The following is a 24612-nucleotide window of genomic DNA, read 5'->3' on the forward strand; positions in this document are numbered from 1 at the left end:
ATACTAAATATACTGGAGTTTAAGATAAAATATATATTGTTGGCGATTAGTAAATCTCGTTAAACATGTACATTAATACTAACGTATGTAAAATGTAATGTAAATGATGCTACACGATTTAGATAATGGGACAAATACTGAATTTTAATTAAAACGCAAATCTAAAGTTTTCCATAATCCCCACTTACGTATCTATTACATTTGTAGAAAATGCTTATCCTTTTGTTAATCTTAAATTTAATTAAATACAAGGTTTTATTATTTAATTGAAAGTAAAAAAAGATCATAGATTGAACTTGTTGCCGCACAGAATTAAATGTTAAAATAATATTAAAGTTCATACGTAAAACTAAAAACAAAAACTTTTCGAAGAAACTGGTATACCCGTGGAAAACTCGCTATTTATAGATAATTTAATTATGAGTATTATTGCATAGTCTCATTTGATACATCAAATGGAGTTTTGTACGTTATTAAGAAAAAAAAAACTTTTATTTGATCGATACTTAAGCTTTGACTTCATATTTTTCATTTATTCTATTGCTATCTGGTGAATCATCTGCGAATTTTATTTCATTTGATGATTCCGAGTTTTCATCCGCGAATCTAATGTCGTTAAAATCTGTAGTTCTTTTTAATGTGTCATCTTTTTCCCTTGATTCATTGACTCGTTTAAGAGTAGATGAATTATCATACTCAGATCTGTTCTCTCTTCTATGAACTTTAACTGGGGACATTGTGAGTGTCAGATCTTTCATCGGTATAGTAACCTCGTCCTTCTTTCTTTTATTCCTCTTTGGTAATTTAGGTGAATTTTGCAAATCGCTTACACTGAAATTTAAAGGCTGTATGATGCTACCTCTGTCCATAACTTTCCTTATAGATTTTATAGATTCATTTGATCTGTTTGAGCGGTTATCTGGATTTCGCTTCAATGTGCTTGATGATGGTCTTTCGTCAGGAGATTCTGTATTGCTGCCTGGGTCTGGTCGTAATTCTTTTGGTACCACTTCCTGCAATATTTTGTTATTGTTACAAGATAAATACTTATTTATATTATTAGTATTAATGATAATATTATTTACCTCATAAATTGGTATTTTGCTCTCATCTATCTCTCTAATTATATCGCCTTCTTCTATTGGTGGGATCCAAACAAGAAACGCTGGATCCATGCCTAAATAGGAACCAGGTACGGAACCTGAAAAATGTATCTCATCAAATTTCAGCAAAACATCTTAGATTGCACAAACGCTACTTTTCTTATTATTTTAAATATGACTGATTGTTTTATTAAAAATAAAATCACTCAGTTCTTGTTATCTTATCTTACCAAGGCAAGTTTGGAAATTAGCATTGTGAGGTATACGTACCAGCATTATTAACTTCATAGTCATAGTAGTCAATTTCCATCTCTGGGTGTGAAGTCAGACTCAGATCTGAACGTAAAAGTCTTCTGTTACAGGTTTCCTTATTATGCTTTTGATTGTCACGAATTTTGGCTGATGAAACGCCACTCAACGCTGGTGAGTACCAACCCTAAAATATTTATATCTATTTTATTATACTGTCAAAAATTTAATTTACTTTACTTTTAATTAAAAAAATATATTATTATGACTTATAAGCATAAACAAAGTGCTTTTTGCTCTTGCGATTTTTTTTATATTTAGTTATATTTGCAGGTGAAATAGTTACATTTGTCAAGGTAGCAGCAGATATTGAAGACGAGGCTCTGCTTACACTTCTGTCCTTATCCCATGCACTGTCTCTGTCTTTTTCACTGTAGCTGTCTCTATCACTGACACTAGTGATGCTTGTGCTTATTTCTGTTGTTACTGCTTCACTCGTTGATGGTTGAGGAGGTGATGTGATCTAAAATTATCTTACATTTCAAACTTATGATTTTATTTCTTAATTTAAAATTACAAATTATATTTGATGTCCAATGAGATAAACATTATGTTTTGGGATAATAAATTATTTGATATAACGCTACAATGAAATATTGACAGAATATCTATATATTTCAGTAAAAAAAGGAAATTTTAAATATGTACTTAATATTATAGCATCTAGGTGACCGAGCTTTCGTAAGAAAGACACCCATATGGATGACACTTAAAAAGCAAAACCTCATGTAATTGCAAAATTTGAGTCAAATCGTTACAGCCGTATCTCCGAGACATATGAAATAAATTTGAATAGTTATATACAGATTGCTCAATGAACACTAATCTTATAATATTATTAACACTAATAATAATATTATTAACACTAATAATAATATTATAAGATTTACGCTATTGATATAAAAATTGATGCAATTATACAATAAATTCCAATACTTTTTTGGATAATAATCATAGGTAGTCAGTCAGTAGACTGAACGAGATAATTATTGAAACATACACTATACAGCTATATTTTTGAATTATAAAAAAGTGCTTAGATTTGATTACCTGCGGAACATGTGTATTTGAAACTGTGTGTGACCGGCGTAGTGGTGAAGGAGCCATACTTTCTGAGCCAGTGGCAGCAGGCGCACTACTAGAAGACACATTCTCAGGGGTAACGGTAGCTTGGCTAATTGCACTACCAGCGCTTGCTACACTCTCGTTGTCTGCAATATCTGCTTCTACATCGGTCCCTTGATCTTCTTCATCCCTGTTTGTATTTATTTTTGTTATTTTAAAAATTATTTATTTAAAAAAAAATAATAAACACGCCATATATTTAGTAATTAAATTATTGATATAAGGTACAGATTAAAAAGTATTTAAATCATTGACGTATTGCCATTATAAGAAAATAAATATTAAGCAATATCGTTATTTGCCCGAGCAAAACAATTTCACAACTTTTCGCCACTCGATTAATCTTAAAATGTAATAAAAATGTTTTGTTTTTTATTCTAAATCATGTACATAACAGCTTTTTTTCTGGTGGTAGGATGTTAAACATCAGCCTGGCTTGTTACCACCGTACGCATGGTGAAAAACTCGTGAAGTGGCTTGCAGCCGCGTTTCGAGGTCAGCCAGCGTACAGCCAGAGCCCGAGCGAGTATTGCCGCGATGGGTGTTGGTCCAATGGAGACGGCTGTTGAACCAATGCCGGGGGAAACTGTACTGTGGTGACCGGTAGGTGGGGTCCCGGCGGCCACTTCCGGGGGGGTTCGGGGGCCCTTCCGTCCGGCGGGTCAGTGTACTTTTCCTTTTGGCAACCACTTGGGGAAACACGCCTCCACACTTTGCCCATCCCTATCGTTGCAATACATCGCTCGCTTCACGTTTTTTTTCCATTTTTTTTTTCCAAATGGCGCAACAATACAGAAATAACGGTCGTACAGCGGTGCACACCCCCACCATACCCTCGCTGTTTGAGGTCGAGTTCTCTAACATCCGTGGACTCCACACTAACCTCAACGCTGTCCACCACCATCTCGAGACAGCACGGCCAGCAATGTTGTTTCTCACGGAGACACAAATACTCCGTCCTGCCGATACCAGCTACCTTAATTATCCCGGCTACACGCTTGAAGAATCCTTCAAAGCGAAAGCCGGAGTATGCTTGTTCGTCAGGACGGATGTTTGCTGTCACCAACTGCGCTGCTTGGAGGACCCCTCCTTCTCCATGTTGGTGGTACGTGTGGACCTGGTTCGTCAGAGCCGAGTCTACGTGTGCCTCTACAGATCCCACAATGGTGACTTGGAGACAAGCCGATTATTTGACCATCTTAGTCGGGTGGCAGATGCTGCGCAAGAGCAATTTTCTAACGTGGAATTGGTGTTTTTGGGGGATTTTAATGCTCACCACGAATCATGGTTGAAATCCCTCAAAACTGACCATGCTGGAAGGACTGCTCATGCTTTTGCTCTCACACATGACTTGACCCAACTGGTTGATCAGCCCACCAGGATCCCAGACATTGATGGGCAAGCACCTTCTCTACTGGACCTTCTGCTGACTTTTTACCCGGTGGAATATCAGGTTGTGGTTCAGGCTCCTCTTGACTCTTCGGATCACAGCCTTATATCTACCAGAGTGCCACAGGCCAAGCTGCCGCCACTAGCGGTATGCAAACGTCGCGTTTGGCACTATAAGTCGGCGGATTGGGATGGTATGCGCGATTACTATGCGTCGGTCCCTTGGAAGGAACGTTGCTTCAGTGGGAATGACCCGACAGCTAGTGCTGCTGCTGTTGCTGATGAGATCATGTTGGGAATGGAATACTACATTCCTAGCTCAGATCTCGTCAGTAGGAGTACGCGTAACCGTTGGTTCACTCGTGAATGTGCCGATGCTGTATCATCTAAGCAGGCGGCATATCGCAAGTGGATCAACGGCTGCATTAGCGGGGCATCTAACATTGACTCACTGAAAGAAAACTATAATTAAAATTCCAAGTCCTGTAGAAAGGCATACACGAGAGCGGATGCACAACGCATTGTACAGATTGGTCATGACCTTGTTTCGCATCCTAGGGGCTCCCGTAGCTTCTGGCGTCTAACCAAGTCTGTGCAAAACAATTTCTGCCAACCTTCGCTGCCACCGCTCAGAAATCCGGACGGATCGCTAGCTCTCAGTCCGCAAGAGCAAGCTGATCTCCTGGCTAAACTCTTTGCCGACAATTCCGTCATCGATGATTGTAGTGCGCTGCCACCTACAATACCTTCATGTGGCCTTACGATGCCTGACATTAAAATCAGGCAACGTGATGTGCGTGCGGAGCTGCAATCACTTGATGTACGGAAAGCTTGCGGTCCCGATGGAATACCAGCCATAGTGCTGAAGAAGTGCGCAGCGGAGCTGCCTCCTGTGTTAACGCGCCTGTTCCAACTTTCTCTCTCTTCGGGATGTGTGCCGGAGGCTTGGAGAAGAGCTAATGTGCAAGCGGTTCCCAAAAAAGGGGATCGGTCTGACCCGGCAAATTATCGGCCAATAGCTATCACCTCAATACTTTGTAAGTTGATGGAACGTATTTTAAACAACCAACTGATCCATTACCTAGAAGATCACTGTTTAATTAATGATCGTCAGTACGGGTTTCGACCAAAACGGTCCACAGGTGATCTTCTAGCGTACATAACACACCTCTGGGGTGAAGCTATCGACAAGCATGGAGAATCGTTGGCTGTCAGCCTCGATATCTCCAAGGCTTTTGACAGGGTCTGGCACAGAAGTCTTCTCTCCAAGCTGCCGGCATATGGTCTGCCTGCTCAGCTATGCACCTGGACTGCCAGCTTCCTACACAAGCGTAGCCTTCGTGTTTTAGTTGATGGTTTGCGGTTGCTGGGGATTGACGTTCGCTGCGACCTTAGTCCAAGGGATTACATCGAGGCTGTTATAAAAACAGCTTCACGGAAACTCGGAGTTCTGAACAAGGTGCGGCGCTTTTTCACGCCACAACAACTGTGCCTGCTGTACAAAACACAGGTAATGTCTTGCGTGGAATATTGCTCGCACCTTTGGGATGGCTCCGCTAAGTACCTACTTGAGGCCTTGGACCGGTTCCAGCGACGTGCCGTACGCATTATTGGCGACGTAAAGGGCACAAACACCCTTAAACCTTTACAATTGCGTCGTGAGATAGCAGCACTGAGCGCTTTCTATCGACTGTATCACGGCGAGTGCTCTGAGGAATTATTCTCTCTAATTCCTGCTTCCCCCTTCCTTCTTAAGTCCACGCGAGCTGGTTCTCGATGTCACCACCTAACTGTGACATCAATTCCATCGCGAACAAAGAAATTTGGCAACTCTTTTCTTTGTCGCACTTCCAAAAAATGGAATTCCTTACCAGCTCACGTGTTCCCCTCCTCTTACAACCCGGGTTCCTTCAAACGAGGCATGAAGAGGCATCTTGCGGGCCGGCAAGGCGAAGGCGACTAGTGCAGAACGTTTTTCCCGTCTGTACTGGCCGTCGTCGCGGTTGGACTCTACTACCACTTACCATCAGGTGGAGTAGAGTCATTTGCCCTCCCGGCGAATATAAAAAAAAAAATTGTAACGGGCTATTTTCTTTTATGTTTACATTTTTTTCTAAATCAGCACATTGGATTTTCGGATAAAAAAGAAAATGTAACATTCCCATATTGAACAAAGGTTTCTCTTATATGTTGAAAATAAAATCTCGGTTTGCTATGACACATGTTAAAGCCATTGCTTATTATCCACGTGTACATAGATAACGCGTATTTATTTATAATTGAGGACTATTGGATTATATATAATATCTATTTTATTCAATTTTTATTTTTCAGCACAACACAATACCAAAAATCATTTTTATTTGCTTTGCTAAAAATGTGTTGTTAAAAGGATTACACTTGAACGGGTCGATTGGATGAAGTTAAAGGTCATTACAAAGTTTACTCTGTCGTATATCTACATAAAGAAGATCTCTAATTATATATTTTATATTTTAAAGATTAAACTATGCCTTAAATACAGTTGGCACATTGAGTTTTATATATAATATGGGTTTTAATAATAATTATTTTTCTCGCCCCATACGTGAATTTCTTTTATATTCATATAAAATCCAAGAAACGAAAAATATTTCAAATATGCTCAATATTTGAAATCATTCCTAACAATAAATTTACGATGGAACTAAACAAGTCAAACTCAACCCTCATTAACAAGTCCTAACACATCCAAGTTCAACATAAAGACGTGTCATTCGGAAATAAAAGTGAAAATTAACAAGCAATCATCGCTCCCCATGTACCCCATGTATGTATGAAACGTGAGTAAACAATGGCACTGGAGTAATTCCTTCTAATTACGCTCTTCAGTTTGTTTTCTAGTTTATTTGATTCATAGCTCCTTGTATTCCTACTCAAGACCTGTCGGCAAGTTAACTTCGTTTTGTTTGAGGGCTGCCTGTTATTTACTGAAACGAAAGACGATAAAGAAATCAGAGTAGTAGGTTCTCATTGTATTGAAGAATTTTGTTCAATAACTTTTTTTTAACCTGTAGTAATACGTACCTAAAACATTTGTTTAGTAAGAATTGTTGTGTGTAATCATAAGAATTATATAATAATCATAAGTTTAAATTAGATGAAATAAATAATAAAATCAATTTGATATTATCATTTTTTAACATCATTGACATTAAAGTATTAGAAACTCTCGTTAGACTTATTTTATTATTATTCGTACATTGATAATTATGATAATTACGCGTAAAATTTTAACTTTACCATGTGTATACCTGCTTAATTGCAGATAATCTCCAGTTTCCAGTAACCAAATACGGCAAAATTAATAAAATTTTAAAATATGTAGATTGTACCTTTAAACCTTTGTACTAGATAGATTATACTAACAATTACTAACCTAGGTTCCATAATTTCCGAAGTCCTATCAGAATCTCTGAGTCTAGTGTGTCGTGTCCTACCAGGTAGTAATCTACGTAAGGAGACACCACCACCGACAACTTCCGACAATAGAGTGCTTCGCGACCCAGTGTTGGCACCACCGAGCTCTAGTGAGGCCGAACAGGCTGTGAAAAGGTTGAGTCAATATTCAAAGAAATCACAAACGAATATGTTATTTCACAAATTCATTTAATAAATTAGCATTTTAGTACGTATTTTTTATGGATTATGAGTGAAAGGAATTTTATATACTGGTACCATCGCTATCAGTGAGGGATTCTTTATCAGCAGCGCGCTGGTAGGCCCTCGTTCTGTGTGCGGAATGCGCCGCGAGAGCAAGTGCGGCGAGCGCGGCAAATGCTGCCAGAGCAGCGGCCGCGGCTCGCGCCCCGCCACCTCCTCGCCACCAAGCACCACCACTCACAGACGCCCATGCAGCGGACGCGTTTCGGATTGGCTCTAAAGTTATTACAAATATTGATATTAACATAGAAAATAATAACGAACTAAATAAGTCTTTATACGGTTTGCTCTGTTCCTTGCGTAGAATAAAAAACTTATAAAATTTATAAATAGAACAAGTATTTAATTGTATCTGTAAAATAATTTTAATTTACTAATTGCTGTTAGAAATATGGTGTAAAAAATAAAATAATTCAGAAAAAACAATACAAGATCTACATAACAGAATCTCACCAATCTGAGAAGCGTGTGCTAAAAATCCGCCAGCACAACGCTCGTTTGTGTCTCCTGATCGCAGCTCTACGAGGATGTGTCGTCCACCGGCGATTTCAACCACACCACCGCTATCCGTTGTGGTTTCCACTTCATCCGTCTTTGGGATTAAATTATGTATGAATTAATAAATTAGTCAGTCATCTGTCAAATTACTGACGGAAAGAGAAGTATCATTTAAGTAAACACCAACTCAAAAACGTTTATAACTAAGAGCGAGTATTTAATTAAAAAAATAATAAATTAACATAATCTCTATCTTCTTTGTAATATATAATATTTTTACTAAAAAAAAACACGGATATAATTTTTCTAGGTTCCATAACCATACCACAGCTGAACTGTCCGGTCCATCCCAAGAAGCGAGAAGCGGTGAACCCAAAGAGTCTCCATCCCTAGCCCGAAGCGCCTGTCCAATACAGGGCAGTTTTACTGCTTCGAACCGCAACCGTACCGCGAGGCCTTCTTCCGCCTAAAATTATCTTTGGGTTATATGCGCTTTTAAAAAACAAAATAACTATTACATAATTTAACCAATTTCCTTCCATTGTTGTAAGATAAACTAAATGTGTATATAAGATATCGTTCTAATTATTTTATTTAAATCTCCGAAATTACACAGTTATGTCTTAACTTCTGCAATGAAACTGAATGTCAAACTTAAAAGTATTAATTTACTAGTTTCCACCCGCGCCTTCGCCTGCGTGTGAGAGGGTGCTGTTATATTGTGTGTGTACCCTATGTATTTTTATATATCTCTGACAACGTGTATGTAAAATTTCAGGACGATAGGTTTAGTATACAAATAAATTCACTTTCGCGTTTATATTATTAATAAGGATGCTATATAGATATGGTCTTAAAGTTAATGAAGCCTGACAAACATATATAAATAACTTCCGAGACCTCATGAGGAAATTCCAACCTGGAAGAATTATATTATATCTATTTGAAAAATTAAAAATATAAATATTCGTCTGTTTTTAAGTAAGCCATATATATTGTAATAATAGACTTACGTACTGCGTAGTGATTTTCAATTTATACGTGCTTCTGTTAAAAGCCCATATAAAACCCGTCATTATTGACCGAATGATTGAGCAAATTCTTCGTCAGACCCGCCCTTACTTGATCCGACACTAAATTCGCCAAAAATAGCTGACTTTTCTTTTTACTATGAGCAAACACATAAGATACTAACCAAAAGCTGAAAGACTGGAATTTACGATTAATGTAAAAGTCCAACAGATAAATTATAATGATTGAATAGAAAATAAATAAAATCTACATTTATAATTGACGTTCTTTATTTATGAGCGAAGGTGAAGAATCTTGAATGTTTTAATTGAATGAAGTATTTGAAATGTTTTATCACCAAGTTGACACATTTTTATCTTTTAGGGATTGATTATTCGAATATCATAACTACTTCGTTAGTCTAATGTTTAGCTTATAAAGCTACAGAGCCCAGCTACAGGTTCCGGGTTCAAATACCGGGTAGGGACAGTAAAAAGTTATTATCTGTCAATAAAATGTCAATAGCAGCTCGACGTTAAGTCAGCAGCGCTACGCTACGCTAAAAGAAAAGTTTCTTTTTATGGAATTACTAATATATTTTTTACCCCTCCAATTAAACATACCGCTTATACAATGACAATACATCAAGGGGTCAGAATTGAACTTGCGATCTACACATCGCTAGACAGACGTTAAGTCATTGCGCTATTGACAATTAGCTGTTGTAGCAAAAACATGTATTTATATTTCCTCAATTACGAAATAATTTATAGAAGCATTCTCAGAATTTATCGTCGCCAAACTAATGGCACAGAACGTAAATTTACAATTTGCCGACTTCCGAGGTATTATTGAATTTGTAGGAAATTAAACGTAACAAGATGTTGCGACGGATGTTGTTGTTCAGTTACCGTCAATGGATGGTTAAATTGAAGTTTTGATGGCTCGTAACTGCGATACTGAATTGAATTTAACTTTCATTGTACTAAGCCCTCAGTTGGTTATTTTGATAATTGAATTTTAGAAGCACGCTCAACTTTATTCTAGCTTTTAAATTAATTATAAGAAAATTGTAAATATTTGCTCTCTTGAAATATAAATTATTTTAAGAAAATTAAATTTTAGAATGATTTTTTTTAAAGTTCTTATAGCTATATTTCAAAATCCGTAGTTCTAAAACATTAAATGATATATAATAATAACAAACTATTTTATTTATACTTATACATATATATCTCTCAATAGGCACAAATATACGATAGTGTTATGCATCACGTCTCTGGAAATCATTCGGTATAAATCATATTTTAATACTGAAATACAGCCTTTACTTGTAGCTTTATATTTCGAAGTAAAAATAAATAAATCATAAGGAGCATTATTTTGTAACCATGTTTTCATCAACTCGCTTCGGGCAATGTCTGTGAAAGTGGAATTTTGTAATTGTTTTTTAACTTCCTGAGTTCGAAACTTGAAATTTTGAATACACGATTTTAGACAATAATGCAAGAAATTAAATAACTTTACGTGCATTTTTTAAATTAATAAAAACAGTTTTTCAAGAGGCGTTATTCGGAAGCTGCTATCGTCTCGCTCCATACCGATTCGATACGAAACGAATAGGGTAAATGGCCATTGTAAAGATGTTGACTACGAAACTCTAAACTACGCTGTTTAAAGAGCAGAAAAACCAAATATAATTAAAATTTTATAAATTAATTATAATTATATACAAATCCCCATAGGACAAAATATACAAAGTGTAGATAAGTAGATTTAGCGTTGTTATAAATAGCTTGAAACGTTATTGTGTAGGAAAGGGCATGTATTGTGAAACTGGATATTATCGAGTAAAACGTATTGAACGTTCCATTACGTCGAATCAATTAAAACCACAAATACGATGTGACTTCGTTAGCGACACATCTATAACTACCTGCATATTCAGTAGTTTAGATTTGGCCAATGGCCAAAGAAATGGCCGTATATCATATTACTGCAATGAGTAGGCTAAGTATAAGTAATTAATATGTATACATATATAATAAAATTAAATGCGTACATATATTCGAGTATGACCAAGGGTTTTTTGATACAGCATTTTATTTTTCATTTAATCAAGAATTCCGGTAAAAATTATTTTTTAATTATATTTCATATTATATATTAAACGGCTAATAAATAAAAGGAACTGATTTCAACAATTCTGCCATGGTATTCATTTTTTTGTTAATAATAACGACTCAAATCACCTTAGATTTAGAAACATACTAAACGAATATTAACTCCAAAATCACAGCTATCAGTTACAACAGATCCTCTTATTTTATATGTATATTTACGAATTAGAAACTTCCTTAAATTAGAAGTGAGATTTATTTACATAAGGAACGAAGTCTTATGTAAATAAATCCCACTCATGACAAAATACATATAGTCTATTCAAATAGCAAGTAAGTGCAAATAAACAACTTTGTTATTGAATTGACATGATATTTTGAATTGATATTATTATAGATTCGTAGAAAAGGACGTTTTGATTGAACCTTGTGATTCGTAAGAAAAATATAATAAATGATAAATAAATAAAATTAAACGCCAAATATAATTATTACTCCTTTTTTTCCTTCCACGAACAAAGTTAAAAATATGAAGATTTTTTAATACTAGTATAAAATAGATATAAGTACATATTTCTAAGTCCTTCCCAGTTGAAGCTTCTCGACTTTGGAACTCATTATCCTTAGCTACAAGGCGCGCACAGTCATTGGCCGTTTTTAAAAGTATGGTTAAGGACTTTTACTTGTCGCATTATTAATACTAAGCAGTCGTTGTCGTTGTTAATTTTTTGTTTTGTTATATCTCCTATTTTTATTATATATATATTATGTATTTATTTATGTATATATTTATTATAGTATATATATATATATGTATATTTATATTATATATAATAGTAGTGTAGTATATATATGTATGTATGTATTATGTATGTAGTAGTGTATGTAGTATATAGGTAAACTGGCTTGTACCCTTCCCATTTATAAATATTATGATCCTCTGCTCAAAGGTTGCCTGGAAGAGATCGCTGCTTAGCGATAAGGCCGCCTGTTGCACCTCACCTTTGTTTTGTTTGTTTAAAAATTGTAATTTTTAGTTTTAAGTTTGGGTGCAATAAAGTGTCCATAAATAAATAAATAAATATGTGTATATGATATTTCACATACCTGCAGAAGCCAAAATGATCTTGCTGGGCAAGCTCTTGCTGAGCCAGCTAAGAGTCTGGCAGCTGGTGCTAGGTGTAGAACGCATCCACATCTACACCTGGCACCAATTTCTGCTACCACCATGGATGAATCACCGGCCCAAGGACGTGCTGTGCACTCGCAAGCAGCCAATTCTACAGCTTGGCCCTAATACATAGTATTTTCTTAACAAATTTAAGATTTATAGAAATATATTTAATTTAAGATTTATTAAAGTAAAATTGATAGATAGATTCAAAATCAAAAATAATAAATATTAACTTAAATAAATTCTAAAACTTTTGAGAAAAAAATATTTACTTGAAAGGGTAAGAAAAATAAATCATAAAAATAAAAAATAATATAAGTAATTATCCAATATCAATTACAATAATAAGTCTGTAATTTAAAATATAGGTAAAAATTATATATTTTCATAACAATAAGTTAATTTTATATTTATTCTATTTCTTTTGCAGGTTCATCTTGTGCTTCACCATCGAGTTCATGATCTTTGCTATCATCAACTTTATCTTCTTCTTGGACACTCAAATGCTCTTGCATTTCATTTTCATCCTCTACCATTTCAGAAGGTTCTTCTAAAATAACTGTTTTAGAGGTAATATTCTTTTCACTACTAATACGAGCTTGCGATTGAAAAGCCATTTGAGAATATTGTAGATCTTTCAAAATTGATTTCTGTATTTCTAATTTACTAGCTTCTATTTTTTGTTCCATGTTCATTTCACTTTCAGGAATATTTTCTTCTTCACCCTCACTCGAAGTCACACTAGACTTTGTCGACGTGATAAAAGATGGTAAGCTGTCTTTTGCTGTTAATTGAGGTTCAGTAGAAGGTGGAACGAGTTTTATACTAGGAATAGTCTTAATACTTCCAACCGATGATGAAGAAAGAGTTACTTGCGACACCCCTTGTTCAGCTTTGACCGAATCTTTAGATGCAACAGACAAAACAGTTGTTGAGGCAGATTTTTTTCGTGTTGGTTTTGGTATAAATCCTAAATCACCTTCTTCGTAAATTCCTCCAAGAGATGCAATTGTATCAGATGATTCTGCATGTTGTATTTCGCGATATTGTGTTATTAAATCTAACAAACGCGATAGCAAAATTTGTCTATCCATGATGTCTCGCGTAGGATCTTTAGTAGCCCAATCATCTAGTTTAAGTGCTGCCTGTATAGCAATCGCAGCTTCTTTTAATATTCGTCTGAATTTGGCGCTTTCCTTGGAAATTTTCGTTGTCTCTACTAATGCTTTATTTTGATCACTCATACGAGCATGTAAATTTTGCTCTAATATTCGAACTTGCAAGGATAATTTTTCATTTTCTTTGACGAGTTTTTGAATTTTTCCTTGTATAGTTTCAAAGTCATAATTTCTTTTTTCATATAACGCCTTTTCCGTTTTAATTTCCTGAAATGCAGCAGTTAACTGATCGATAACTTTAAGTTGTACAACATTTTTATTTATTGCTTTATCTCTTTCTTCTTCAGCTAATTCCATAGCTACTTTAGCAGCCCTTTCACTGTCTTTATATTTTTCATTTTGGTCAGCTAATTTTGCTTGTGTAAACAAAATACTATCCAATTCATTATTTATTGCGATATTTTCTCTTATGACTCTGTGTGTTGATGCAGCTATTCTCAACTCAGTAGCATCTTGAAAGTCTTGAGCCAACTGTAATAGACGAGCTTCCATTTCTTTCTTCAGCTTATCTTTACCTATAACAAACTTCTTTTCTGCATCATAAATAACTCGCTTATATTTCATTTCTTGATCTTTAAACGCTTGTTCTTGTCTATCAAATTTCTTCATTAAGTCATCTCGTATTGCCCTAAACTCTTCTAAAGTATTTAATTTTCCAGCAAGCAGTTTATTTTCGGAGGTCAATTGATCTTTCATAATAGTAAAATTTCTTTCCAAGTCATTAACCGTTTCTTTGAACTGTGCTGTTTCTATCTCCCTTGTTTCCTCCAACCCCTTAACTTTTTCTTTTAATTCATTATTTTCTTCATTCTTTAAGTTTAATGTCTTTTTTAAATAGGCGATAATATCAGCTCTATCTTCGTCAAGCTTGTCATATGCTTTTTGCAATTCTTCATTACGTTGTTCATATTCATCGACAGCGCTGCGAAGTCTCGCAATTTTCCTATTGCATTCTGCTACTTGCAGTTCTAAAAATGTTCGTTCCACTTCTGTAAATGTGCCTCCTCCACCTTTGTGAGTTTCTTCGATTTTACCTTTTTCTTTTTTCGGTGCCATTTTAAATTAATTAAATAATACTTTATAAAAATGTATCACATTTATCATTCAGAACGAGTAATGACAACGTATATTGATTAATTTGTTGCTATGAATCCGTTACCTTGGTAACGAAAGCTTATTCGATCACAACCTTCAACATTAAGGTTATTTTGTACAGATTATAGTCTAGCGCGTTTTTTTTTCTTCAATAAAATTAATTAAACAGTAATATGTTGTGTTTTTATGGAAAATTCATACACAAAAAAAACATTATAATATTACTTTTTAACTTAATCTTTTATACGATCACGATTGGTTTAAGTCTTTAAATTATTTACTACTAGTAAGTATTAAAATATATAGGATAAATACTTCACAAAACTTAGCTCCATACGCTGGTGGCGGGCTGTCACAAAAGCGGTGACGACTACGAGTACGCGTCGAGCAATGTGCAGGTGCAGGACATGCAGACCACGCAGACCACTCGCCCCAACCGCCAGCACCACCGTCTAATGGAAGAAGTGCATCGATATATAATTGGATTTTCAGTTTTCACTGATTACTGTGTGTACACATTTAACGATAACTAAAATATTGTATGCATTTTTAAAAATATTGAGTAAAAAATATTTAGTAGAAATAGTTAAAAATTTATATTACTTTACGAATGTGATATTTAATTATATGTATACATTCTTTCTTTCGTGGACTAAAAGATAAGAATGTATGAAGCATGTTTACCTGACAAAGGCAAAGTCGGTAGGCAGTCCATCCGGACGTCCGCAACTGCACCTGTGACGGCTTGGGAAACATAGACGAAGCAATATTCAGGATATCTTTCGCTAAACAATCTGCAGTCGAATGAGGCAGTGTGCTGACCCCTGTAACAAGGTATATATGTATTAAATTAAATAAAGCAAGGGAAAACTTTTATATAATGAAACCAATTTGATATAAAGACTAGCGCATTAGCAATGCTAGAAACTGGTGCATGCAGAGATAGCCAGTTTATATAATACTATCAAAGTGTGACTTGACACTTGACAGTTGCTGATTTTCTATTTTCAAACATTTTCTTTTATTTTGAAAACTTTCATTTAACTATGGTATAAAAAATTATACAGAATAATTACAGATTTTATATTACATATAATCCTAAGGTATTGTAATATTTTATTTTATTAGTATTTAGTGTTGTTAGGTAAAAATATATGACAAATTAATCACACTGTAGTTAAAAAATAGAGTTACAAGTATATTTACATTAAACGCATTTCACTTGACTTTTAACGCTCACATTTTAATAAATTAAAAATAATGACTTCTGAAAACAAAACCATAATTATGGAAATAGGTGTGATAAGTATAATAGCGGTTGGTTATACTCACACATACAAAATATTGTAGCGTAATTTATCTTCAACCACATTGAAAACATAATATAAAAACGACTTAACAATAGCCTGAAAATATGGAATCCTTTTTTTTAATCCAACGTTTAATCAAAGGTATTGCGTTTAAGAAAAAAAAACAAAGGAGAATAAACAACATTTCTTCGTTCTATAACATCATGACATTCTTCAAATACCGGAATAGTTTATATGAGATTGTCAATTTTACTTGGTATCTACATTGTAGTTGCGTTTGATGTACAAGCGGATATTGAAAGTCAGATCAACTGCTTACTCTCTTGAATATATATTGAAGGTATTGAGTATTGTTTGGCGAGATTAAAACATACATTCTTGATGTATATATCTTTTTTAAGACAGGCTTGCCAATGTGCCAGCGGATAGTAGGTTCTTTGCTGCTAGACAGTAACACATTTATATTTATTACAATGCTTGTTTATACAACATTTAAGCCAGTTATAGGCAATTATCTTAGTTTATAAACATTTACACCGCGATTGGTCTAAGTTGTTACATCAACGCGCATGTTATTAAACTAGCTCATTTAAAAATTAAACCGGAACACAGCAATACAAATGTATTACAGTTTTTTAAAAACCTTGTTTTAATACACATATTTCCTATTTTCAAAATTATTCTTACCTTCTAACTCTTCTTTCAGCAACATATCGCAGCCTATCCGAGTCACGTCCGAAAACCCTTACTCTATCAGCACCTTCCAACACGCACTCTGGATATTGAAACAGCACCCGCACTCCTTCACCACAAGGAAACACGGATCCACCATGCACGTTCAATACGAATTGTTCAGACCAATCCGCCTGAAAATTATAATTTCCAGCTCGTATACATGAGAGTTAAAATACTCTGTCACACTTTCTCTCTTAGGAAGCGCGTAAGAAGCCTAAATGGCCCGATGGTTAGAGCACGAGAATCTTAACAGAAGTTTGCCAATTCTAATCCGGGCAAGAACCGCTGTAATTTAGGTGCTTAATTTGTGTTAATAATTCATCTCTAGCTCATCAGTCAGTAAAAAAATTTGCGGTAATGTAGGTTACATTTGTAGGATGAAAATCTTAAATATGTATGTAATGTGCTTTACATTAGTAGTAGCCAGGAGAGCCCTTCCTGACATATGTTTTATGTGTGATTTTACTTATACATGTGAGTCAAATTATTAAACAATTAAAATAATATTCTACAAAGTAAAAAGTAAAAACGATATTCTGACAGATCATGGTCATCTCTAATGAAAGTCACATATTGTAAAATGTATAATCCACTCATTGTTTTGTACATATTGTCGAACATGTATCTAAGATATTATGTCATTTGAAAATGTATTGGCTTACTTAATCTTCACACAAAATTTACTACAGCTGTAGTAGCTGCTTGTTGATAGAATTATTAAATAGTAGCGGGCTCATGAGACTAGCCTCTATAAAGCTGCTAGTTAACGTATAATACCCACAGCATTCATGCCAGCTCATAAAGAGTTGCCATGGTGAAGTCAAAGAAGCGTACTTCTACAATCATAGTTCATGCGAACGAAGTTAAGTTCACAGCTCTTACAAATAAATGAATATAAAACCATTCAAAAGTCGAGCAGTGAGAACAAAAATAGCCTTCATAACTTTCATCCGACAGAAAAATATGAAGACCACTTTAATAAACCGCTAACGATGCTTGGTATAAAACAGCATTTAACTAAAGATATAAACTGAAAATGGTGTTAAATTAAAAATGTGAATTTAAAGCAAGAGCTGTGAAAGTTCGAAGAGCGTATTATTACGATATAGTCTGATCTTTGTTGCGAGTTTTGTATTTGGCAACCGACCTCGTTGAGCGCTTTGCTTGATTTTTATCATCCCATACTTCGTGGAGTGCTCTTCTAAATGGATTCTAATAAATAGTGAGCGGAGCGCTTTATCAGTTCCCTTTTATAAGCTGTGAATGAATTAAAAGTCTTTTCTTCTATTTTTACTAGGACAGAAATATGATGGGGTTAAAGCTTTTAGATAGAAGACCCACAAATATACAACCGTCAACGAGCTATGGTGCTATATCGAAAGGGTTAAGCTTGTAATCCTTTTGTAGAATGATTGGAGTTACAAAAAAATGAAAAAACACACTGTATATCATGTTTCATTTGTCATGGTTATATAACTAATAAAAGTATGTGTTAATATTTATTCTAAAACAAACATATTTATTTACTAATGCTTTGTTAATTTATTTATAAAATTGTGCCGTCAGCACATCGCCTTTTTAGTTTGGCATGACGAAATCATAACAATTTCTTATTCGAATATTGTAATACATTAATCAATCAGTCAGTACAGGGTACTCAAACAATTACGACACGTCACTTAAATAAATATATATTATTCCTTCGGTCTTTGAGTATTGGCTAGCCTTATACCTGGATCCGTCATTAGTCTTCGAATGTCCGCGACCTTTACCATCAGATAAATATGTCAAAGTGAAGGCCGAATTTCAGCGTATGATGGATATGGGAATTTTCAGGCCCTCTAAGAGCTGCTGGGCTAGTCCGTTACATGTAGTTTTAAAGAAAAACGGCGAGTTACGACCATGTGGCGACTATCGCCGTCTAAACAACATAACAAAGTCTGAAAGATATCCCATACCCCGCATACAAGACTGCACTTACGTGCTAGCAGGAAAATGCGTTTTCTCCCGTCTCGACCTCCAACGAGCTTATCATAATATAGCAGTTGCAGAACAAGACATCGAGAAGACGGCCATAACGACTCCTTTTGGACTATACGAATTCACTCGTATGACGTTTGGCTTAAAAAACGCAGCGCAAACGTTTCAACGTTTTCTCAATAATGACGTATTTAGAGACATGGATTTTTTATTTTCATACATCGATGACATCATTATTGCATCAGAGTCAACGTCATTGCATAAAGTTCATTTAAATAAAGTTTTTGAACGACTTAATCAGTTCGGACTTACGATTAATCTGTCGAAATGCCAGTTCGGCAAAAAAGAGCTAGCCTTTCTTGAATTTCACGTATCAGAAAAAGGTTTATGTCCACTTGAAAATCGAGTGAAAATCATTTCGGAGTATCCAAAGCCACATACGGTTGACGAGCTACCACGCTTCTTAGGGATGTTGAACTATTATAGACGTCACCTCCCCAAGGCAGCAAGCATTCAGGAAAAGCTTAATGGTTTCCTGCACAACGCCAAGAAAAAAGACAAGACGCCTATTCCTTGGACTGACGACTCCGTAAATGCTTTTGAACGGTGTAAGGAAAGCTTAAAAAGCGCCGTTACATTGTCCTTTCCATCTCAAGAAGCTCATATATCACTCATGACTGATTGTTCTGCCACTTGTGCTGGAGCCGTCTTACAGCAGAAAGAAGAGAACTCATGGAAGCCACTTGCATTTTTTTCAAGTAAGCTAAGTGAAGCGCAACAGCGATATAGTAACTATGATAGAGAACTTTTAGCTATATACATGGCTATAAAGCTCTTCAGGTATTTAATTGAACGTCGTCCTCTGACTATTTATACGGATCACAAACATTGGTTTACGCCTTCAAAAAGAACGCTATCGGAAAAAACGATACACCGAGAAGGTTAAGACATTTAGATTTCATTTTACAATTTTCCACATCGATTGAACACGTCAGCGGAACCGACAACATTGTAGCCGACGCTTTATTGAGAATATCCACCATCGATACCCCATCGCCGATCGACTATGAAAAACTTGCTCAGGAAAAGATAATGAATTAAAAAAGTTACTTGACTCAAAGAACTTAAAGTTTAAGAAACTTATTATGCCAAATAGCAAGATACCTATTTTCTGCGAAGTCTCCACAAATAAGGTGCGACCATATTTGCCAGTGGAGTTTCGTGTAACAACATACAAAGCCATACATGACTCAAGCCACCCAGGAGTTCGCACAACAAGAAAATTGATCCGCGATCGCTATATTTGGGCAGCGATGAATAAGGATGTTGCCTTATGGGCCAAATCATGTTTAGATTGTCAGAGATCGAAAGTGCAACGTCATACAATATCACCTATCGGAAATTTTCCAAAGTGTCAGCGCTTCGAACATTTACACGAGGATATTGTCGGACCACTAACTATTTGTAAGGGTTACCGATATCTAGTTACCATGGTAGACCGAGCGACTGGTTGGCTAGAAGCTTACCCAATTAAAGACATTACAGCTGAAACGGTAACTAAGATTGTTTATTTAGGCTAGATAGCACGATTTGGATGTCCATTGCGTATTACGACGGATCAAGGTCGTCAAGGTTTTCGCCGACAAAGCTGGAAATCACTGAAAATGAAACGTTTTTGCATAACTTGCGTTATAGGATCAGACAAATTGCATCGCTACCGAAACGAGACTTAAGACAAAACGGTATATTTGTACATCCAGAATTAAGTGAGTGTACACACGTTTTTGTCCGAAGTGATAAAGTTTCGAAGCCACTTACTTCACCCTATTCTGGACCGTTTAAAGTTTTAAGCAAATCAGCGAAACATTTCAAGATAGTGATTAATGGTATCGAAAAAATAGTAAGCATCGATCGCCTTAAGCCGGCGTTTCTAGTTACCAGCGAAGATAGCATTGATCGAATTCCAAATAAAGTAGAAGCTAATAAAAACAATAACCCAATGACGACGAGATCTGGTCGTATAGTTAGACCTGTTGTGGGATTTGCATACAGATAAATCGAAATATTTAGTAATTTTTTTTAATTGTAATTTATAAACATATTTTGATGATATACACACATAAAAAAGGATCATATTATATACTTTTTATGCTTTTTTATAATTTCTTTGTGTAAAGAATTTAATTGCTTTTAAGATTTTTTTTGAGTACCTTGGTTGCTTTTGTTTCTAGTTCATACATTAATTTTTGCTGTAGGTATTGAATGTTTGTTACTGGTTTTTATTTATTTTAAGAAAATTGTTAATTTTTTTCTCAAAGGGGGATGCTATGTGCCGTCAGCACATCGCCTTTTTAGTTGTACTCCATATTTGGCATGACGAAATCATAACAATTTCTTATTCGAATATTGTAATATATTTTAATCAATCAGTCAGTACAGGGTACTCAAACAATTGTGACGTGTCGTAAATAAATATTTGATTATTCGCTAGCCTCACACCTGGATCCGTCTCTCAATATTATATGCCTCAGTATCTCAATATAGCCTAAATTAACGTATTATACTTAAAATTATTATTATTTAATGCGTGATTATTCATGTTTATATTATATTATATATCGTTTTTTTGCTATAATAAAAGTGAAAACAAATATTTGTCAACCGTTTTTCTAGATTCAAAAAATAGAAAATAGAAAATCAAATCAAAGAAAATCAAATTTCATTTGTCCTATTGTACAAAAAAAAATCGACTTTGAAAGTACTAAAATTCATTATAGTCAAAAAACACTTAAAAATTTATAATATTAAAACGATTAGTTTTAATAATATGTGGTATCCACCAAAATATCTCTATAAATATCTCCACCATAACCCGTAAGTGCTATAAAAGCCTGCTAAAGGAACTTTTTGCTTTAAGCGCATCCAAAATAACCAGCATTACTTAGCGCTAAAACATGGTGACGGAAATCCAAAATCTTTATCAAAATAATTACACTAAAGTCTACCAAATCATTTTTCTTGTATTTTTTTATAAAATAAACTGCACCGAACACAACTAAATATAATAAGCGTAAGTGAATGACGATTATTAATTATTAAAATTTTTAAGAAAAATATTAAATATTATAAGGACAATCATATCCGTCAGGATTTTTTTTTTTGTGATAATGAATTCCACATATGGAGCTAGAATGATGTCAGCCTACACCTTAAGACTTTTACCTTATTCTCCCCTTATTTTATTATATCGGTTGACATTTAAAATTTGTCAACTTGATGTAATTACAATTGCTTGAAATTATCATGAATACACTCACAAACAATTAATGTATTGTAATAATTTATTTTCAATAAAACATCTATATAACTTACATCTGTCATATTTATCAGTTTATAATAAAAGCATAATTCCCACATGTTTGCCAAATCGTTTCAATTAAGCTAACTAGCTCGTGTTTAGTTAAATACCTACTCTGTTATTACCAATAATAATACACAAACAGAGTTAAATATTTACCACAATTTATCTCTGAGTTTGTGAGATAATAATTAATATTATCATTGTTGACATCGCTATTGTTATTAACTTAATTAAAATACCAGAAGCTTCAAATAGTCTAAATTTTGTCAATCTGAGTCACAGAGACGCAATACAAAATTATATTTGCAATATCAGTCAATCTTTGAAGGATATTGGATATTCCGGATTTTATGTAAATTTATACAGACGTGGTTGTGTGATGGAATGACGAGCTTTTGAATGTTTGATGATTCACATTTATTACAATGAATATTATAAAGTAATATATAGCATCACGCATACAATAAATTTTCATAACTAAAACACAGTATGTCAATGTACATATGTTATATGTTTATACGTATAATGACACATAACACAAAGCGCCACTAAATGGAATAAATTATGAATACTTAAAATAGATTTTACTACTTTATAGTACATGATCATAATAATATCAAGTCAGATTAATCACGTATAACTGACGTATGACGTTTGACGTCAAACTTTGACGTATTTATAATTTTATAATAGGCAACTAAATTGCCGCTAAAGCGAATGTGTTTTAAAAAAACTCCAAAACACGTATGAGTATTAACGTATTTCAAAGTTTACTTACAATTTTTTGCGTCTAATTTGCCAAGCGACATGCGAAGAAGTCCGTTTACGTCATTGATCCTGGCTCTAGTGGCAAACACCAAAATAACTATAGCTACTTTAAACTATACTGATAAACGCACAACTGCATTATTTACAAATTACCAATATATGAAATTATTATTATTGTATTTCTCTCAAAAGCGTATTAGGATTCTTTTGTTACAATTTTTTCCATGCTGATTAGCTCTCGTGAATGCCAAAACAACTTCCTACTCTTAAATATATGGTTTTCCCTTATTTATCTTAACCGCAGAACATTAGGTGAATTAAAAACACTATTAACACAAAAATCCTTGAGATTTTTGCTTTATTCACTAAGTAGATACTATCTCTTTCCAGAACAAGAGATTTACCAACCAATTAAAGAACTGCTCTCATAAATTATATGACGCCTTATTTGCGCTTCCTCATTTAATTTAGGATTGGAACCAATTGGAAACTGGACTAGAATTACAGTAAACCATTTCATGGCAAATAAAGGATCAGATATTTTACGACGGAAAGACAGACAAAGGGTTTATTTCATCCGCAATAAACATCCTCAGTGCCATGAATCTCAATAAACAGATGCGTGCACCCAAGTTTTTGTATTTGCTTCACAATTCACAGTAAATAAATCTTGCCCATATTCATGTATGTAAATCGTATGGGCTTTTACCGTAGTTCGAGGCACTAGGTCAAATGGTAGCTATAAATGTCGTGATACTTGAAACTGGCAGACTTTTGTGTTATTTGCTAGTTTTACGAGACGCTCGGTTAAAAACTAAGTTATAATATACTCAACCTTATTCATTGAAAATAAAACATTTTCTTTTTATATTAAAAAGTTGTTGGATAACATGGTATATTTAAAACGGAATTTAGTGACGAAATATTATTACTGTGATCTGCTTGTTCAATTTCTGAAGATATTTTGATTTGCCACTAGCTAGATAACTCAAAATGACATAGTTACTGTTAAGCCTAATTATCTATACGATATTATTATAATATTTAAGCCATACATGATCATACAAATAACGTTTATTCAAGTAACGGCCATTTTTATTTCATCATTAAACAAGCATTAAACGCCTGAACTAAGTTTTATAAAATTACTTTTTGAAATATAGCTGTGTTCAATGGAAATTGAAATTTATATTATGCGTCCATTATCATTATATATTATGGTTAATATTTGTATTAAAAAAAACAACGTTCTATGAACACACCGTCTCTAGTTTAAAAAAAAGAACAGTGATAGAACAAGCAAAAAGAAAAACAAACAAAACGGGAACAGTTATAACCTCTTTTTAGAGGCTTACAAGACATTTCGCTTAAGTTGTAACAAATAAATAAATAAACATTTAATACAAATTAATCTTTTTTTAATACCAGTACCTTAATGAATGCCACTGTCAAATCTTGAGGTCCAGCAGCTGCCGCTGGTCGTAAAGTCAATGCATAGTCCCCAGCCTGGCCAAATAGTTCGCACCGTAATGTCATGGTACGCCGTCCTGGGAACCCGTACATCTGTAGAGGTGAACGACATTAAAATTGCTAATCTAAATGAAAATAACACGTGCGTGTTGTTAAATGATTCACAGAAAATAATACATCGTGTATTGATAAATGTCGATCATACTATAATTAAAAAAATACTGGTTGTTCTATTTACGAAACAAGTTTCAAGCGATTTGAATAAATATATCTACGCTTAGATT

General features: G+C 34.3%; 1 protein-coding gene across 1 annotated transcript in view; it reads right to left on the bottom strand.

The window, feature by feature from the left end:
- Positions 1–374: 374 nt before the first annotated feature.
- The window catches only part of LOC126772310 (uncharacterized), a 193821-nt gene continuing 169583 nt past the window's right edge, over positions 375–24612 (bottom strand). Inside the window, exons 6-19 of the mRNA XM_050492607.1 lie at positions 24290–24421; positions 16702–16880; positions 15389–15528; positions 15020–15156; positions 12365–12550; positions 8452–8592; positions 8082–8220; positions 7644–7844; positions 7345–7510; positions 2463–2667; positions 1699–1875; positions 1374–1539; positions 1086–1201; positions 375–1013 (exon numbers count right to left, since the gene is read on the bottom strand). Coding sequence (XP_050348564.1) covers positions 507–1013; positions 1086–1201; positions 1374–1539; positions 1699–1875; positions 2463–2667; positions 7345–7510; positions 7644–7844; positions 8082–8220; positions 8452–8592; positions 12365–12550; positions 15020–15156; positions 15389–15528; positions 16702–16880; positions 24290–24421 — 2592 coding nt within the window. The 3' untranslated portion in view covers positions 375–506. The remainder of the gene's footprint in view (positions 1014–1085; positions 1202–1373; positions 1540–1698; positions 1876–2462; positions 2668–7344; positions 7511–7643; positions 7845–8081; positions 8221–8451; positions 8593–12364; positions 12551–15019; positions 15157–15388; positions 15529–16701; positions 16881–24289; positions 24422–24612) is intronic.

The sequence above is a fragment of the Nymphalis io genome, chromosome 12 (assembly GCF_905147045.1).
Source record: "Nymphalis io chromosome 12, ilAglIoxx1.1, whole genome shotgun sequence".
NCBI lineage: Eukaryota > Metazoa > Arthropoda > Insecta > Lepidoptera > Nymphalidae > Nymphalis > Nymphalis io.